Source organism: Schistocerca cancellata, chromosome 10 (assembly GCF_023864275.1).
Source record: "Schistocerca cancellata isolate TAMUIC-IGC-003103 chromosome 10, iqSchCanc2.1, whole genome shotgun sequence".
In the NCBI taxonomy this organism is placed as follows: Eukaryota; Metazoa; Arthropoda; class Insecta; order Orthoptera; family Acrididae; genus Schistocerca; species Schistocerca cancellata.
The window spans coordinates 222429439-222442869 of record NC_064635.1 but is presented as its reverse complement, the minus strand read 5'-3'; the positions used below and the strand labels follow the sequence as shown (position 1 = coordinate 222442869).

The window sequence follows — 13431 nt, the reverse complement described above, 5'->3', positions numbered from 1 at the left end:
ACTCTGAAATTTTTTTTCCTCTCTGACATTGGAGTCTCTAAAACATGGTTTTGGAAGTATTCATGGAGAGATGAAAACCATTCAAATCCTACAAATTGAAACTGTTGCAAGCTTTAAGAGAAAGTGACAAAAACGAGCTGAGTTTTGTGCACATTTAACAAAATGCAGACTGAAGATAATTTTCTTAATAAAATTGTGTTCAGTGACAGAGCCACCTTCTGTACCCATATTAAAGTTAATCAGCGTAACATTTGCATATGGGGTGAGCATGAACCACATCACATAATCCAACATGTATGGGACATAGCTAAGATAAACTTTTTTCTTTTTCTTTTCTTTTGTTCTTTTCCCCCACTGTAAGCTGTAAAAGATTTTTGGTCCTTTCATGTTTGCCAAGTCAACTGTAACTGGCATATCGCATGTGGACATACTCTAACATCGTCTACTGTCTCAATTACAAAAGGAGATTGGCACAGAATTTATTTTCCAGTAAGAAGTCGCACCACCACATAATCATCATGAAGTTGTGTTACCTCTGTAAGAATATGCGGATTTGGATCGGACGTGATGCAACAATATCCTGCCCACCACGATCACCTGATTTAGCCCCAATGGACTTCTGTGTATGGTGTTACTTTGAAGACAGTGTTCATTCCTGTGCTTCTGGGAAATGTCAATGAGCTGCAATAGTGAATAACAGAAGCAGTTGTCACCATACACCAAGAATTCATTCATAGGATTTGGCAGGAAACTGATAACAGATGGGATATTTGTTGTGCTACAAAAGGTAGCCACACTGAACGTTCGCAAATGAAATTTTAAGATATACTGCATTCAGTGCTGTATCAAACATTTCTGTAAGTTATTTACCTTCTTCACAATTAAACCTTATTTTTGTTTAAATGCTTTATAAATACCCTGTATTTCAATGACTGGCCCAGTTCTATTCTTCAGGTGCCATGAGTTTTGCTGTTGTATAACCTTGCTGCCTTTACTACGACCAGACTATGAATTATTGTTGGTCTTGTGCCACAGGAGACCAAGCGGTGAGGACTTAAAAGAGCAAAACCTGTAGCACTTGAAAGACTGCTGGTTTGGTCATAGAAGCATTGGGCACAAGTGTAAACAACAACCCGGCAGGACATCAACAGGACACTCCAAGAGCATCTGAATTTCATAAACCATACTAAATTGCACGATTTGGCTTAAAGAGCACATTCGTATGTCCAGATTCACAAAGAAGTAGGCCCCAACCTGATATTAAACTTTTTGGGTGTTGTTTTCAGGATGCAAATTTTCTTGGAATAGCAGTACTGTTATTATCTCATGTTTAGTTCTTTATTATGGCATAGTTCCAAACATCCTGGAAGATAGAAACGTGCACTTGAAATTCAACAAACAGTTGACAACAGGAAATACTGTTTCAAATATATTGACTGCCTCTACTGAAAAGATTTTAATTAAAATCTTTTTTTTACCAACTCAACAAAAATAATTTCATTGTTCTGCAAGGCAATTAATGCCTGACTGCTACCAACCTGGAAATAAAATGAAATCAGAAAACTGAAATTATTAACATATTTTAGTTTTCCGTAATTATGTGAATGTATGTTAATCCACTTTATAGCTCCTGGCCACAGAAATATGTTTGTTTGCATTTGGCTTGAGAACTGTGAACGAAGAGGAAACAGCAAAATCACCAAAAGTAAACACAGTTAATGTGGAGACTATTACTCATCCACTACAACTCAGACTGCTCTGCGCATGCGCAAATGTGGTAGCTTTGATGCGCCGGAAATTTTTTTTCCAGTTAGCATCTGGCTGTTTGTTACTATCGCTGATACAGCACTTCCAGCAGTCACAAGCGGGAGAAGGCACTGCTCATACGCGACACTACTGCGCATGCGCATAAGCCTGCTGGTAACTGCTAAAACAACCTAATGTAAACCGTTGTGACGTCACGCTCATCGAAAGCAGTTTGTTGTTACGAAGCATTGCACAGTCTTCGTCCTAACGCCTTTGATACATTTTGCTGTTGACAGCTGCTTGTGAGTGCACTGCGTTTTGTTCTAAATGGTGAATTTCCTTTGCAACTTAGGTTTTATTTTGTTTTTTCCCCTCATTTAGATTTTATTGCTGCAGTAAAATTTTGCAGTAGTGGGCTAAAGTAAAATTCATTGTTAAGAGTATCAGTTCTTACCAGACAAAACTACAAAAATTTAGCTGAAAATTGAAAAATTAAAATTCCTGGAACTCTAGAAAATCCTAGTTTTCCCCAGTTTTCTCCTGGATGAAAAAATTCCCAGGTTTTTCCTGGATTTCCCAGTTGTCCCGGGGCGTATACACCCTGTTCCAGGTCAAGCAAATACATCCAAGTTTTATCTCCCATTATGATATTTTACATAGATTTTGCTTTCCCTCAGATGAATGTTGAGTATTTGTTTCCACTAACTGAAATGAACTTTTTCTTGAGATTCAGCTGAACTGTGAAGAATCCAGTGTGAACTTTTTTTCACAAGTAATTTTTTGTGCAAAAACTAGTGTATGGCTAAGTCTTTCCTGGAGATTACTGGTAACCAAGAGTTAGGCATTTACAAAATGTGTAAAGAATTATCCAAATAATACCTTCACATGAAATTTTCACCTTTTGACAACATTTCTTTCAACATTCCAATAGCACCACATAGATGTCATTGTTTAAACATTGAAATGTGATCCTTGTACAGACTGGCAGTGTGCCTTCATTTCACCCCTCTCTTCTTCCCCAAGTTTGCACTGAGCTTGTTAAACCAGAACTCTGCTATCTTTGCACAAGTTCCCTGATATTAACATTTTCAAGGAGGATTGGTTCCACAGACCCGCGAAAGACAATATCATACTGAATTGTCATTACAGATATTTATCGGATGATGAAGATCATGGGTATGTAGACTTAATAATATCAGGCTCCCTTCAGCATACTGGCAAATAAATATAAATAGCTGGTAAAAATGCTGTTTAGTCTAGAATCTATTAACTGTCTGCTGGTAGGAAATTTTCCAGCAGTAATGATACAGATATTCTGGCAGGCCAAATTAAGTAACTACATAACATCTACAGGATAATAATCTTAAGGGCATCTAATCCATAGCACATTTGAAAGAAAAGGTGGGTAATACTCAGTGTTGTTAAAGTTATGCCTTTTTATTCCCATTTACTATTTGTATCACAAATGACTGATTTCTTAACTGTATCACCACGAGAAATAGGCTTTCATTGTACTTTAACATAACGGTCAAGAAACATAAGTACAACATCTTCTACACAGTAACTGCTCACCTGCTTCGTCACAAGATGTGCTAAAGCAACATTTTCAGCCAGAAGATTCTGGATCAGGGATGAAAATCGTTGTGTTACGAGATTTGATGACGCTAGATTTTCACTTAATGTCAACAGACTTTCATGTCTTTCCTGTACACCTTCATCTGAAAATAAAAACCCATTCCCTGCAAATGTCTTTCACCTAATAGGATCTACATAGTTGACATGCATGTACATTTAGTTATTGGTGCAACCAGAAATTTTGCATACCTACAATAAGAAATTCAGAGTTACCAACTTTGGGTAAACTGTAAGCTACTCAGGAAATGTGGTACATGGGCTACACAGTATAAATCTGGATACTAATCAGATTTTTCAGAAATTATGGTACCTTCATACAATGGCTCCTGCAAAACTTGCCATATTTTTCGAAGCTTAGCTACAAAGTCCAACATACAATTCTCACTGGTCATCTAACAAAATGTGCAAGCAGAAAAGATCATTGCTGTGCTAACACAAACAAGTTGTGACTTAACTTTAATATTGTGTGTGGAACAATGTAAGTGAACATTAAGGGCATTGGAAACTAAGCAAAATCCAAACAATTTGTTTCCAGTGAATCTATTACACTGGAGATAAAAACTGTTCCACCTACAGGAAAAGTAAATTTTTTATTTAAACAAACAAAGAAAGAGAGAGATAGAGAGAAGAGGGGTGGAAGGCATTGTAGGTCATTACAGATGGAGAATAAGATTGTGTAGGAAAGGATAAAGAAGAAAATCAGTTGAGAAACTTCTTTAAAAGTAACCACCCTGGCATTTGTGTGAAGTGATTTAAGAAAACTACAGGAAACCAAAATTTGAATTTGAACAGCCTTCATTGATTTGAACATTCTTCTTCCAGAGTGTAGCTGCATGAGTAGGATCAAAACAAAGTGTTCTTCAATGTTAACGCTAATTATGTAAACAGACACATTTCACATATATTCAACAAAAGAATCGTTCAAATGATCTATGGGAAATGTAACTAACTAGCAGTTCCAGAGTAACATCACAGAGCCATTTACATCACAGAGCCATTTACATCACAGAGCCATTTACATCACAGTGCCATTTACATCACAGTGCCATTTCCATCACAATAATTTTTTGGAATGTAAATAAGCTGACAGTATCACTAGACAATATTACAATAAAATATTGGACTATGTCCACTGGGTGAACAGAAAAAAAGAGCATATGTGGGAGAAAGATGAGGTAAAAGAGGGGAAGGCGGGTGAAAGTTGGGGAGGAGCAAGTGAAAGCATAGGTGGGGGGTGAAGGGGGTGAGGTAGGGGTGAAAGGGGGCAGGGGAAGGGGGGTAGGGCTGAATGGGGGTGGCAGGTAGGGGTGCGGTAGGGGCGACGGGGTGCGGTAGGGGCGACGGGGTGCGGTAGGGGTGACGGGGTGCGGTAGGGGCGACGGGGTGCGGTAGGGGCGACGGGGTGCGGTAGGGGTGACGGGGTGCGGTAGGTGTGGATGGGGGGTGGGTGTGGATGGGGGGTAGGTGTGGATGGGGGGTTTGGGGGCAGTGACTGGGAAGGAGAGCCAGCAAAGGAATAGGAGAAAACACGCTGCTGGTGAGGCCACAATTGTGCACCCGACAGAAGATCTGTATGGCACATCAGATGGTAGAGTGGGTTGACACAGGGATATAAATGAAGGAAGAAATAACTAGAGAGAACAGAGCGAGCTAGAGATTGGGACTAGGAGCAAGGTTGTGTGGTGAGGAAAATGGCCAACTATGTAATTTAGAGAAGTTGGGAAGGGCATCAGGAGGAGAGGGGTTGTGAAGCAGGCTTGGTTACAGTTTAGCAGTGGCCATTCATTCAAGTGGACAGTTAGCTGGTGCTCATGCCCTCATCAAAGGCTGCGCAGACACTGCAGAAGGCACTGTGTATGACACTACTTTCATAGGTGGCCCCATCTCTAGCAGGGTAGCATGTGTCGGACAGGATTGGAGTGAAATGTGTTAGGTGGGTGCAGAGGGCATGTCTTGGAACTTAGAATTCCACAGGGATGTGACCCATAAGCTCCAAACTGGAGACAGGCATGGCATAGTAATGGATCAGGTAGTTGTTAAAGTAGGTGGCAGTGGACCACCACTTCTGAGAGAGGTTTCTAATTACACGATGCAATGAGATATAGTAAAAACTCAGGATAGGATTATATTAGTATTGGATAATATGCAGAGTGTTCCTTTGCAGAAAGTTCATGATTGTTGCTGGATAGTAAGGGGCTTGTGTGGAGATGGCAAGCACAATCTATTTGTGGATGGACTTTGGAGGCTACTACATGCCTGTGAAGGTCTTGGTGAAACCTTCAGTGTTAACTGTATACGAGCAACTTTCAGTGGAAAAGGATAGCGGCTATCGAAGTGAGTATACAGTTGATGATTGATGGGCTTCATATGGATGATTTTTAGGTAACTATCAAGAGATGGATGTCATTTTCAGAAAGATAGCAGGCTGAGTTGAAGACAGTACTTGACAGCATCCAGGCAAAATGCACACACAATGTTAACACTTTGGAGACCAACGTCGAGCCTAGCTCAGGCCGTTAAAAAGACCATGCCCGAGTGTAAGTCAGGTCGCAATTTTCTTGGTACACAAGTCACCTATTGCTTGAAAACTGGAATAATTTGGTATGAGAACAATGTACGGACATCTCACAACCTGAAATTTGACTGGTGCTGCCTTCAGCTGTCTATTTCTATAATTATTTCAAAACAACATTAGCGAACATCAACAGGTGCTATGTAAAGGATGAGCCAGGCCATAGGGGATTTTACTTTATTATATGAGCTTTCAAACGGTAACTTCATTTTTCTTCTTACGGCCAAGCCTCGGTCAGCAGCATCAGCTGCCTGGAAATTCTTTCGCCCCATGGTCTAGTAACAGGAAATCAGCACCGAGGAAGGGCACCTTGACCACGCGCCTCTCTCATGTGCTGACGAGGATATGCTAGGCGCTCTGGAAAGTTTCACTGCCGCCCCGACGGGTTTCTTTGTCCGGACCAATCAGGCTGAGGAAGCCACGTGGTGCGTCGAAGATACTCGTCCGCCCATTTCTGGGCCCGCTCTCTTGGACGCGCGCCCTGTAGCAGTGAACATCTCCCACTTCTCCTGTTGCTGCGGCACCAGGGGCTTAGTGTTTGGAGCCAGCACGCTGCTCGGACTGGTCCGATTGGCAGATGCCAACTTTCGTTAGCTTCGTGAACTATGTTTCGACAAACTTTACACTCCGGCTCACCCTCACCTCCCAAGGCCTGGCTATGTAACCCTTTTTAACATGCTTTTGCCAATAAATGGCCTTTGACTAAATATTATCCTAATCATTCCATAACACCCACCGCCTTCCCATCCGCCCATCCTGTACAGCTGTCATGAATGTATTGGCCAATGTGATAGATTGCACCGACGTTATTTCGTGCATGTACTAATAAGGCTTCACAGTTTGCTATAATTCTGATACAAATAGGTCATGTTCATTGAGCAAGCAAGATCTTTTCGAATCTCAGAAGGAAGAAATTGCTCAATAAATTAATACACACTTTTTTCTTGGAGGATACCTATTCTTCCTGTCTTCATTATTTTAAAATTTGTCATCTATTAAAGAATTAAAGTAAATATGAAAAATAACTCTTAAAGCTTGGCCATTTTTAGTATGTACTACTTTTGAAGGTACATCAATTACAAATGTGTCGGTAATGCTTTGAAGAATGTCATAATTGGCCCGTTTTTTTAGGTCCACCATTCTTCTAAGTGGCCAGTCTCCAAAGTGGTAATATATGGTAGTGTGCCAGTATGGTCAACAGTGATTAAAAAGATTCCAGGTGATAACTGTGTGGGGATAGTGGTACGTGTCTCTGATGTACACTGAAGAGCCATAGAAATTGGTACACCTGCCTAATATCCAGTAGAGCTCCCACGAGCACGCAGAAGTGCTGTAAGACAACATAGCATGAACTCTACTAATGTCTGAAGTGTTGCTGGAGGGAACTGACACCATGAATCCTGCAGGACTGTCAATAAATCCGTAAGAAACAAGGGGTGGAGATCTTTTCTGAAAGCCCGTTTCAAGGCATCGCAACTGCACACACCCCACACCATTACAGAATCCTCCACCAATTTTAACAGTTCCTGTTGACATGCAGGATCTATGGATTCGTGAGATTGTCTCCATACCCGTATACGTCCACATGCTTGATAAAATTTGAAACGAGACTCATCCGACGAGGCAACATGCTTCCAGTCATCAACAGTCCAATGTCTGTATTGATGTGCCTAGGCGAAGCGTAAAGCTTTGTTTCGTAGTCATCAAAGGTTGACCAGTGGGCCTTCGGCTCCAAAAGCCCATATAGATGATGTTTCATTGAGTGGTTCGCACGCTGACACTTATTGATGGCCCAGCACTGAAATCTGCAACAATTTGCGGAAGGGTTGCAGTTCTGTCACCATGAATGATTCTCTTCAGCCGTCATTGGTCCCGTTCTTACAGGATCTTTTTCCGGCCGCAGCGATGTCTGAGATTTGCCATTTTACCAGATTCCTGATGTTCACGGTACTATCGTGAAATGCTCGTACGGGAAAAATCCCCACTTCATCACTATCTCGGAGATGCTGTGTCCCACCACTTAAACTCGCTTAAATCTTGATAACCTGCTGCTGTAGCAGCAGTAACCAGTCTAACAACTGCACCAGACACTTGTTGTCACATAGGTGTTGCCAACTGCAGTGCTGTATCCTGCATGTTTACGTATCTCAGCATTTGAATATGCATGCCTATACTCGTCTCTATGGCACTTCAGTGTATGTCTGCCTGGATAATGCAATTGTTATTCATTTTTAACTAATATTATGGCACTACATAACATCTTTCCGTCAGTCTACAATAACTGCATACAAATTTCACACAGAATCATACTGTTTTTTACTGTGGACAATTTTGAAGCATGGTTCCAGGCACAGTGAAACACCACACTTTTCACATTTGTACCATGTCTCTTTGCAAGAAACTTTGCTATTCTCTTTCTTGCACGTGACACACACGAGCAGCATATTTCTTTGTAGTTTGAGGTATGTGCTGCAAAAAAATGTCTCTTTGTTAGTCGACCTACAGTTCCTTATTTCCTTTATATGACTTCAAGTGTATCATCTTCAACAAGCTGAGCAGCAAGCACTGTTATGAAGTCTGTTATTGTGAGTTTCTTGTTGTGCAATGCATTGTATAGCCAAAAAGCATTTTATACTCCAATCAGCAGCAGATGGAAATATAATTTTCGTCACCATTTCACAGTTCTGTGCTGGAATGGATTGCACTGAAGGCGCTCGTCTCCAATATCCACTCCAATTTTATTCAGATAGTAATCCAATACCTAAAGTGGTTTCATTACTACAGACCTATTTTCCTTAGTAATGTGTACCAAATGTGGCCTGATGCCTTGTAGACAATGTATACACATCCCTCTTATCCTTCCAATTCATTGCTAATACATTATCTTTACGCTGAAAAGACATTTCGCCCTCTTTCAGCATATTAGATACTAAAACTGTAGCTAATCCTTTCCTACATTGTTCACAGTACCAACAGCTCCAGTACCTTTGTCAGCCAGTCGTTGAAAAAGCTCTGGAATGGAATAAAATCTGTAAATACACAGTGTGACCTTTATTCAGTAAGCCGCTGTCAGACAATTGCAATACAACAGTGGACGAAGAATAGTCAACAATATGCTCACAAGCATAAACTTCATAGTTTACAACATAGCCACTACTGGCTTCAGCAACAGCATAAACCTTCAGTTCATACTTATGAGGCTTATTTGCATGTAAACATGGAAGCTCACACAACCTCAAAATGGGCATATTCCTTCATCAATTGTCAGTTTTTCTGTGGGACAATATGCCTGGATACATCGCTCCTTCAAATTCTTATAATAACGTAAAACTTTATAAAGTGGGTGAAATCATCGTCACCTGGTTTTTTCTCTTTAGAATTGTCAACAAGATGCAAGCACGACAGTATCTGAGTAAAACGCAAATGACTCTTAACCTGGGGACAGAAGTTACAACTAAGGACAGGATTAGTGCTCCAGTGGTCCATAATTTTTGGCTTTCTTGAAATACACATGTGGAAAAGTGTACCCAAGAAACACCTCATCTCACTTGTAGTCACTGGCTTCCAGGAATTCAAAACTGAATTAAGCTTCATGTTATTTCCTCTTCTTTTCTTCTGGATTGTCTGTGATGCGTACAAATTTGTCTGTATCTGGAGTTCTTTTACGCCACTGTCAGTAAGGAACACTTTACTGAAATCCAGTACAGAACCTGAGTCATCAATACTCACTAGAATCTGCTTGCGTGTAATGTTGACAGGCAGAGGTCGATGTGTGTCAAATTCAGCCCAGTCAACATCTTTTGGATATGGCACAGCTGCTGGATTTGAAGTAACACCTTCAACATCATTCTCATCTGCATCTGAAGACAAGCTGTCATCAATCTCGCTCTCTAAAAGGAATATCATATTATATGTAACTACATATATCTCTTACAGAAGAGATGTTCAGCAGAAATGTGTGTACTGCACAATTACAAGCAGTGATATGCTGTTGAAAATTCGGGAATACGTGCCTTCAAACACACCATTGTATTCAGAATCAGCAGAATCACTCTCTACATTATCCAGAGTACCGCTACCATTAATCAAATCCACGATTTCTGCATCTGACAATCTGATCCCCCCCCCGACATGATTACGAACATGAAACAACACAACGACGTAAGGAAGACTGAGAACGCAAAGACAAGTTTTAACACTAATTACAGTGCTGTAAACAACACTGCTGTGCCATTTATGGATGCATTTTGTTACTAAATATCTGTAATACTTAGAACGCTGGCCAAACCCGTAGAAATAACGTTTAAGTGTTTTGCATTAAATTAAATATAGCGGCCCGTAAATTTTTGTCTGGTGATTTCCACACAGTCCTAGGCCCATAGATTTTACAAGTTTGGTGCTTAGAGTGTTAATATAAACTATTCTCTCCTCATCCTCCTCTTACCACTACCACCAACAATGCTGTTATTGTTTTTACTATTTCTGAAAGTTATCCATTTTTGGGTGTTAAACTACATATTAAATGTAAGACCTATCATCATGTATCCTTGTGAATATTACGATAAAATATGACTGCCTAGTTACTTTAAAAGAAGACTTGGCAGGATAAATAAATAATTAATATATCCTACAACAGAAAATCCAGGAAAGTTGTTACCATATAGTGGAGATGCCGAGTCACAGATAGGCCCAACAAAAAGACTGTCACAAATAAGCTATCGGTCATCAAGGCCTTTGTCAAAAATTGACATCCCCCCCCCCACACACACACACTCACGGGACTGCAGTAGCAACTTTCCTTTTCATAAAGTAATTAGTATATACCCTAGATTACACTATCCTCCAAAATAAAAGTAAGAAGAATGTCTTCAACAATAAAATTAAACCCTAATCAATTTAGAGTCATTCTTCATTACTATCTGGTGAAATGCAAGATTTAAAAATTTTGTGCAAGCCATACTTACAAAGAGAAGTCTCCAGTGGTGGGACTGACTTTTTGAAACCATCAATACTGTGATGTAGGTTATTATCCCAGCTATCACACCTTGCAGCCATTAAGCCTGGTAGGCCCTCATTTGTGAGTTGCTGACAAAAAGGATATTTTGTAATTGTATGTGATGCTCAATACCATTGATTTAGTACCTTCACATTGACTGGCTGCATGGTGTAAAGGATGGGGTAAGACCCTGACATCTACATCTACATCTACATCTACATCTATACTCCGCAAGCCACCCAACGGTGTGTGGCGGAGGGCACTTTACGTGCCACTGTCATTACCTCCCTTTCCTGTTCCAGTCGCGTATGGTTCGCGGGAAGAACGACTGTCTGAAAGCCTCTGTGCGAGCTCTAATCTCTCTAATTTTACATTCGTGATCTCCTCGGGAGGTATAAGTAGGGGGAAGCAATATATTCGATACCTCATCCAGAAACGCACCCTCTCGAAACCTGGCGAGCAAGCTACACCGCGAAGCAGAGCGCCTCTCTTGCAGAGTCCGCCACTTGAGTTTGTTAAACATCTGCGTAACGCTATCACGGTTACCAAATAACCCTGTGACGAAACGCGCCGCTCTTCTTTGAATCTTCTCTATCTCCTCCGTCAACCCGATCTGGTACGGATCCCACACTGATGAGCAATACTCAAGTATAGGTCGAACGAGTGTTTTGTAAGCCACCTCCTTTGTTGATGGACTACATTTTCTAAGGACTCTCCCAATGAATCTCAACCTGGTACCCGCCTTACCAACAATTAATTTTATATGATCATTCCACTTCAAATCGTTCCGCACGCATACTCCCAGATATTTTACAGAAGTAACTGCTACCAGTGTTTGTTCCGCTATCATATAATCATACAATAAAGGATCCTTCTTTCTATGTATTCGCAATACATTACATTTGTCTATGTTAAGGGTCAGTTGCCACTCCCTGCACCAAGTGCCTATCCGCTGCAGATCTTCCTGCATTTCGCTACAATTTTCTAATGCTGCAACTTCTCTGTATACTACAGCATCATCCGCGAAAAGCCGCATGGAACTTCCGACACTATCTACTAGGTCTTAGGTTCGAATCTTGTCACGTACATAAATTTTTTTTATTATTAGATTTTTATCAAAAATACTTTGATAATTTTTTATCCAATTAATTGGTTTAAATATAATTTTATATTTCTATTTATTCATCACCTCATTTTAATCATCATATCAGCTTTTTCATTTTCTCTCATTTTTCTTCCTATCATTCTTTTTCCATTTGAAATCCGTGTTCAAGTGATTTTAATTAATTTTATGAATTAATTTTGATTTAATTTCTCTTATTTCATCACTCCATTTTTTTGTCCACACTATTGCAGTGGTTATTTCTATTCCTCATTTTTCTTGAATTTCATTTTTCCTGTAATCCCTTCTTTCATTTAAATCTTCGTTGCCTTTATTTTGTACATAGTACAGTACGAATTTAGGCTATGTTTTAATGTTTGTATGATGATTACTATAAAAAATGTATATTTTGTACTGAAAAATACATTTGACACTACTGCACAGTCAATATAAATTTATTTTTATCTGATAAATCGGCATTTTAAAATATTTTAATATCAAAACAGATAAACACAATTATATTCAAACTCACAAAAATTACAAGTAGAAAAAGAATGATATAAAGAAAAAATGGAAACAAATTAAAATTTCTACAATGATTAAAATGTAACACAGGAATAGAATTTAAAAATTACATTTAAACCAATTAATTGAATAAAAATAGTTATCAAAGTCAATTCGGTGAAGATTTAAAAATAAAAAAGTTAAGACACTTGAGATTCAAACCTATGAGTTTCACCACACGAAGGCCTTACAGTAGCTATTACACCATGCAGCCAGGCTACATTAATCTTCTCCTTTAAAGCTGTATCAATAGTCAGATAAAATTACAATTTTTTTCCGTAAATTACTTGCAAACAAGGGCCCACCAGGGTGAATGGGCGCAGGGTGCGATATCTGGGATCTTAACCTACATCACTACGTAGATGTTTCAAAATGTCCATTCCACCAATGGGGACCTCTCCTTGTTAGTTAACGCCAAAAGAAACAATGCTGAAGTCACGTGGAGTATTAAGACAGCAAAATAGCTAGCCACCATACAAGCAAACGTATATTACATATTACATTTAAGAAACCGTGATGGCTGTAGTATCCTATTATTCAATGAGTAATGTTTTTTGGAGTTGCAATGCACACTTGCATTTTTAATCTTTGCAATAAAGAGAATGGCAAGCAGTAAATTATACAAATTGTATGGGCATCTACACCCCCAAACTACATAAAATGCAAATTGGAGGAGTCAGCAAGATTAACTAGAACAGAAACTGCAGAACTACTTCCTGAAAGCAGAAATAATATTAAAATTTATGAAAACCATGAACCATGGACCATGGACCTTGCCGCTTGTGGGGAGGCTTGCGTGCCTCAGCGATACAGATG

General features: G+C 39.7%; 1 protein-coding gene across 4 annotated transcripts in view; it reads right to left on the bottom strand.

Annotated features, from left to right (window-relative positions):
* The window catches only part of LOC126106807 (replication protein A 70 kDa DNA-binding subunit-like), an 84251-nt gene that overhangs the window by 18584 nt on the left and 52236 nt on the right, over positions 1-13431 (bottom strand). For all 4 annotated transcript variants that reach the window (XM_049913199.1, XM_049913198.1, XM_049913201.1 and 1 more), the window contains exon 7: positions 3319-3464. In XM_049913199.1, coding sequence (XP_049769156.1) covers positions 3319-3464 — 146 coding nt within the window. The remainder of the gene's footprint in view (positions 1-3318; positions 3465-13431) is intronic.